The sequence below is a fragment of the Alosa pseudoharengus genome, unplaced genomic scaffold, assembly GCF_046254945.1.
Source record: "Alosa pseudoharengus isolate Yale_2024_CS ecotype anadromous, Long Island Sound unplaced genomic scaffold, YU_APseudo_1.1 YU_APseudo_1.1_scf_18, whole genome shotgun sequence".
NCBI classification, from domain to species: domain Eukaryota; kingdom Metazoa; phylum Chordata; class Actinopteri; order Clupeiformes; family Clupeidae; genus Alosa; species Alosa pseudoharengus.
The window spans coordinates 20,071,785-20,077,935 of NW_027468650.1; the positions used below are offsets into that span (position 1 = coordinate 20,071,785).

General features: G+C 39.1%; 1 protein-coding gene across 1 annotated transcript; it reads left to right on the top strand.

The window, feature by feature from the left end:
• Window positions 1-214: 214 nt before the first annotated feature.
• Window positions 215-4,049, top strand: myl12.1 (myosin, light chain 12, genome duplicate 1). The gene is made up of 4 exons (XM_076290457.1): window positions 215-298; window positions 2,019-2,224; window positions 2,419-2,580; window positions 3,489-4,049. Exons 2-4 carry the CDS (start codon window positions 2,041-2,043, stop codon window positions 3,659-3,661), a joined length of 519 nt encoding a protein of 172 aa, XP_076146572.1. The 5' UTR covers window positions 215-298; window positions 2,019-2,040; the 3' UTR covers window positions 3,662-4,049.
• Window positions 4,050-6,151: the final 2,102 nt, after the last annotated feature.

Sequence of the window (6,151 nt, forward strand, 5' to 3'; positions counted from 1 at the left end):
TATTGTGTTTGGGCGTCGGTCACTGTATGAAATAAAGCTAAGATATGTGTTTCTTTATTTGTATATTACTTCATTCAAAGTAAACGATACTTGTGCAAATACATTTAATTGACGGGGAATTGTATTTAGTCGCACTTACAAATAAAGATGGATAAGAGATTTAGTATAGTCTACTGAGGTCCCCTACATTTGGAATCGTCTGCGTTTCCTGTGCGCAACCTACACCAATATCAGGAAGTTAGGGCGGTGGTTGAAGAAGATCAGCGCCTCCTGTGTGAACGCCGTTTCTCGACGAAGTGTGAGTTTAAGCTTTGTGTCATATTATGATAGAAACATGTACTTTGTATTACCTTATATTGATTTAATCACCAGTATAATATTGTTTATACCTGACAGAAGTAGTCTCTGGCAACACATTTAGGCTAGCAAAAGAAACCAGTGTTAAATGTGATCGCTTGTTAACGCTAGTTTGCGATATTTAGGGACATCCGATAGCGTTAAGCATCATTCAGAATGGACTTGTAGTATATTTTAAGTTTAAGTTACTTTACCAGTAAGCGGTCGTAAACATGATTTGCAATGACATTTTTATTTTCTCAACAAATTGCCGCATGTGTATATAAAATTAAGAACAAACCAAGCTAGGATGCGTAGTTAGCCGACATTAGCTAACGTTAGCTGACGTAATTATGCTAGCCTAAGCCTGTCAATCCAGTGGTTTTAAAATGTAAAATGCTAACCTTATTTATTTTAAATTTAAATCGAAGGAAATTTGCCGACTTAAGGACATTTGCTACCGGTTGTAGCAGTACTATAACCCCCAAACGCTTCGTGAATCTTTAAGTTACCTGGTTAACGAAATGTTGCAAGAGGCCCAACATTTCCTGTTGTTTTAATAAGTAGCATTCTAGCTAACATTTGGCTAGGATAGGTGGCTATGGCTAGCCTTTAATGTGAGCTGACTTATCTATCTCTTCGCGTGATTAGATCATAAATTACGTTTTTAATTTAGTACGTTATTAATATAGGTGAGATTTTTGTCTGAAGTGTGCTTACATGCGAAAAGCTAAACTACTCAAGAGTGTTAGTCGCAGACACAAACAAGAAGTGCCACATTCTGAGAACCTAGTTTCCATTTAGGTCATGATCTAATATCCACATCTATATTCGGCTTCTCCGTGTGTCAGGGGCTGTGTATGTAGGACGCCAGGTTACTTGACGCGCTTTCTTTTATTGTACTCACAACATATAATTATCTTCCCATTAGGCTGACGTTACGTTGACTTTGTGTCTCCCCACTCAACGATTACGTAATATCTTTCTCAGTAACGTTACCAGTTTCTATACTTTCACTGTGAGCTAGTAATCTACCGGTCTGTCTGGCAAAAACACTAGTTGAACTATGAGAGTTCAGAGGCTCTGTCAGACTCCTACTGAGGGAAAAGACCCCTTGCTCCCCCAGCTTCCCATGGGAAACACTAACATGCCTGAATAAGGACTCCATTTTCGCATCACCAGTTTTCCTGTCTAAAGTGGTCCTGTTAGAACAAAGCTTTGGATGTGGTTGCTCTTTTGCCTTTTATAGAGTTGCTGTGACATCCCACAGGGAATCAAGGCCACATTATTAGATTCCTGCAGCAAGGCTCTGTTAGGCATGACTACTCAAATCCTTTAAGTAATTGTGTTATCTAGTGGGCTTGTTTTGGATTTTGTTTTGCACAGCTACACTGTGCAGAGCTGTCCTGAAGGTTCAGGTTTTAGTTGATTAATACACAGGATGTCATCTGTGCTTGATTTTGTGTGGCTTAATGAGTGCTTCATCTTGAAGCTTTTGAATTGTTTGGTCTATGACTTCCCAAGACATGTGGCTTGCTACTGCCATTAGACATACCCTCTTCTTTTTTACCTGTAAAAATGTGTCAATATACTAACAAAGTGTAATAATAAACTTTACTTTTCAGGCATTTGATTACATTTTGCTTAGACTAATTTAAAACTGGTCTTATTACTCCAACCAGGTAAGAACACCAAAACAGCAACATGTCTAGCAAAAGGACCAAGGCCAAGACCACCAAGAAGCGCCCTCAGCGCGCCACCTCCAATGTCTTCGCCATGTTCGATCAGTCACAAATCCAGGAGTTCAAGGAGGCTTTCAACATGATTGACCAGAACCGTGATGGATTCGTAGACAAGGAAGATTTGCATGACATGTTGGCATCTCTGGGTGAGTAACTTAAAAAAACAAAAAGTGTCTCAAACTAAATGTTGTCAACACCTGCACATGAGATGCCACATGGCATTATGTTTTGCTGTTTCATCAGATGAATGAAAATGAAAGTGACTTCATGGTAAGGGGTATGCTTGCATCGTTTTGAAATGGCCTTATGTAATTTTCCATCCATAAATATGTGTTTCTAGGCAAGAACCCAACGGAAGAGTACCTGGAGGCCATGATGATGGAAGCACCAGGGCCCATCAACTTCACCATGTTCCTCACAATGTTTGGTGAGAAGCTGAATGGCACAGATCCAGAGGACGTGATCAGAAATGCCTTCGCATGCTTCGACGAGGAGGGCACAGGTAGGAACCGGTATCTTAATTTGAAAATGAAAAAGATGGTCATCAACTGGTCTTCAGGAATTTCATTGGGGTTATTAATGCTATTGTGTCGAGGCTTAATTTTTAGCGCCTGAAGGGGATGATTCGTTTGGTGGCTGAAGTGTTGTCACTACATTTGCAGAAGCTCAGACCATGACTCTAAAGTGGTGTGACTAATTTGACTTTCAAAGTAGGGCTTACTGCCCTAAATTATCTGCAGAGATGATGACCCACATTGGTGTGGAGAATGCTATTACATTCAGATAACACTATAGTAGTGCTGTTAAGTCTTCTCTGTAGACTACTGTAAACTTGTTTCTCTCTCTCCAATTAAATGGTTATTTTGCATGTAATCATTTCTGAGGTGCAATAAACAGATGATTGCAGAATGAGCTCATTCAATTCTTCTTCGAACTCTTGGGAGGTTTATCTAGTAAACGTTCAGTGTGCTTTTTAGACTTGTTCTGTCCTCCTCAGTGGTATGTTGCCACATGTTTTACATCGGAGAATGCCCGTTATTAAATTCAGCCTGGATGGCCTTGTTTCAGTGGTGTACATGTTTAAACTCGATTCACGTAGGAGGCTTTTAGTGGCAGCTGTGGAGATGAGTTAACTTGCTCTTTTTCTGATGGAAAGATGTTTAATTTAAGATGTCTACTTCATGGAACTTGCCTGAATTTAAAACAGTCAGTTTATCAAGTACAGCTTATTTTTGGTACACTTTGACATATGGTAAAATCAGTTGGTGATTTGACTGTTCTCAATCATTCGATGGATTTTGAGTCTGAATGGCTAAAACGTTTAGGCCTATAACCTCTGCTAAAGACTTGAGACAGCGGCATCATTAACTTGTTTTATAATAGAAATCTTATCTCTTGTCCTCTTCGCAGGCTTCATTCAGGAGGACTACCTGCGGGAGCTGCTAACCACTATGGGCGATCGCTTCACAGATGAGGAGGTAGATGAGCTGTTTAGAGAAGCACCCATTGACAAGAAAAGCAACTTCAACTATGTGGAATTCACCCGCATCCTCAAGCACGGCGCCAAGGACAAGGACGATTAAAAACACTGCTTTATTCTGCTTACCACCCCTCTCCCTTTCTCCCGTCTTCGGTAAACCCGTGTCCGCCCTCACTCCGGTTAGAACTCTGCATGTCTGCTGTAAACTTTGACAGAGTTTCATGGGATGGGCTACTTTAGTGTGTATGTGGGGGATAGTGTGTATCCAACATGCTTACTTACAAAGTTCAAGAATATTCCAACCCCATCAAGCAGGTCCTTTTATTTTGTGCTTAAAAATAAAACCAGTTTAAATGTGAAAACTCAACATGGAATTATGGAAAGCACCTCTGGTTCTTGTGATGGCCTGGCTTAGCTGAATTTTTACATTTTGTAATAAATATGGAACTTTTTAAATAAATCTACTCTATCCAAATATCCTTAGCTGTTCACACCATGTGTTTGTAGTCTTTGATTTATAGTTTAGTCTTAGTTAATTATTTTGTCCAGTAGTTAATAAAGTGGGTTCGCTTAGGAGTGGGTAAAATATAAAATGTCTTTTGACCGTGAGAGCCATTTGTGAGGTTGCAGGCCATTTCTGTCGGTGGTTGCATACCTTCAGTCCTGTGGGCATGTGAGGACATGCAGTTTTTCAGAAGACTTGTTAAACTAATGTAACACCAGTTTAGAGGTAAGAGAGATTCCTGGCCATCATGGACTTAAAGAAGAATATTTGACTGACCAATAAGGTTATCACTGGTAGCCAGGAAAGTGTCTACAGCAGTATTAGTATTTATTTAACTAAAACGGCTACAGCAAAGTGTAATGAATCGGCAGTTATTTTGGCATGAAGAGGAAACATTTCTCTCCTGTAGAAAATGATTAGTGCTTTCTCTCAGTACTTTAAAATGGGACATTAATCTGGTCCCATGAGAGAATGTTTTGTCTGGTATAGAGAAACCCTGATGCCTGAGTGTAGTCCATGCTTAATGAACAAACTTGTAATGTTGCACATCACTTGGTGCAATGTTGCCTTCCTCACAATCCTCAGATGTAATGATTAGTTATCTGGTCTGGTGAACCTTCATTCTAGTATACATTATAAATGTAACCATTAGCTCAGATTGCCTAGGTAAATATGTCTGCAATGTCCTTCACAATGTGTGCCGTTATGGCTCCTTCATAAAGGGTGTCACTGGCTCCCTCTGCAGGAGGGAAAATGGTCAGTGAGAGCTTAAGGTTTACTGTATGATAACCGCTTTATCTAAATAAATCATTCTTACTCCTTTGATGGATAATGCAGGCAACATGTCCGTCTGGCATAAACTAAAGTTAATTTAATTGCTAGGCAAAATTATTTAGTTAATTTAATATCATGTGCACCGTCTTACAGTGGGTCAGTGCAATGTTTAGGTGTGTCAACAAGGAGGTTCTGTCACTTAATCCTTCAAAGCCACTTTTGTGAAAGAAAACACGACCAACTCACATTTCATGTTACAAAGTGCAACTAATTAGCATACTTATACTTGATTACGCCCTGTGGCATGTCAAAGCAAGTATCATTGCCTTTTACTGAGATACTCAACAAAATTCACAACAGCAGTCAGACATAGAAGACAGAAATGTGTGAATAAATCATGAAAATGCAAGGAGTATTCTTACAAAATACCTAGAGAAATTTGTCTATTTAGATTTTTCTTTTTTATCCAGAGTTCCTATAGATCATGGAATTTCAGGAATATCATAGAATTTTGATAAGGTCTATTCCAGACATGAAAAGTAAGGGAAAGTCGTGAAATATTAGGGTATTTTATTGTAGCAGTTAGAAAAGTTCTTGCCAAAATACATGAGATTTAACATTTGACCTAGAGTGGGAACCATGTTTATTACTATCAAAGTCACAGGGATTTATCTCCAATTCCAGCTGGATTTGGAAAAGAGCAGGTTGCGTTTTTGGGGGCCTAGCAGCGAAGCTGCGAAGGCACCCATTGTTTTAGTAGTTTTTCCTATTATTAGGGGTCCGAGCAGCGTAGCTGCAGGAACCCTATTGTTTCTGTACCGTTCATTTTTTGGCCAAAATTCTGTAAAAGTCATACTGCAGCCTAAACCGTAACTCCAAAACTCTTGAAATTTTCAGGTATGGTTACCAGTACCCCCCTCTACCCATAACCCAAAATTTGGGGTACTGCACCCAAAGGTGGCGCTATTGAAAAAAAAAGTTAATTATGCTTATTTCTCCTTACCAGATTCACCTAGACTCAAAATTCTTTCAGAATATCAATCTCTAAACTCAGATGCATCTTTTTGGCCCTGGTCTTATGGTCTACAAATGTTTACTTTTTCCACAATTTCATGGAAAAGCCAAACATTATAAAAAGTTTCACACTCTTCAAAAATAATCGAATCTTCACCAAAATTCTCACAGACAATGTTTAGACCAAGCCTCACAAAAGTTATCGCTCAGAATTTTGATATTTTGTTCCATTTCAGAGATATAGGCCAATAAAGTTAGACCACTTAGGCCTTTTTTCCTAGATCACCTATATTCCTATAA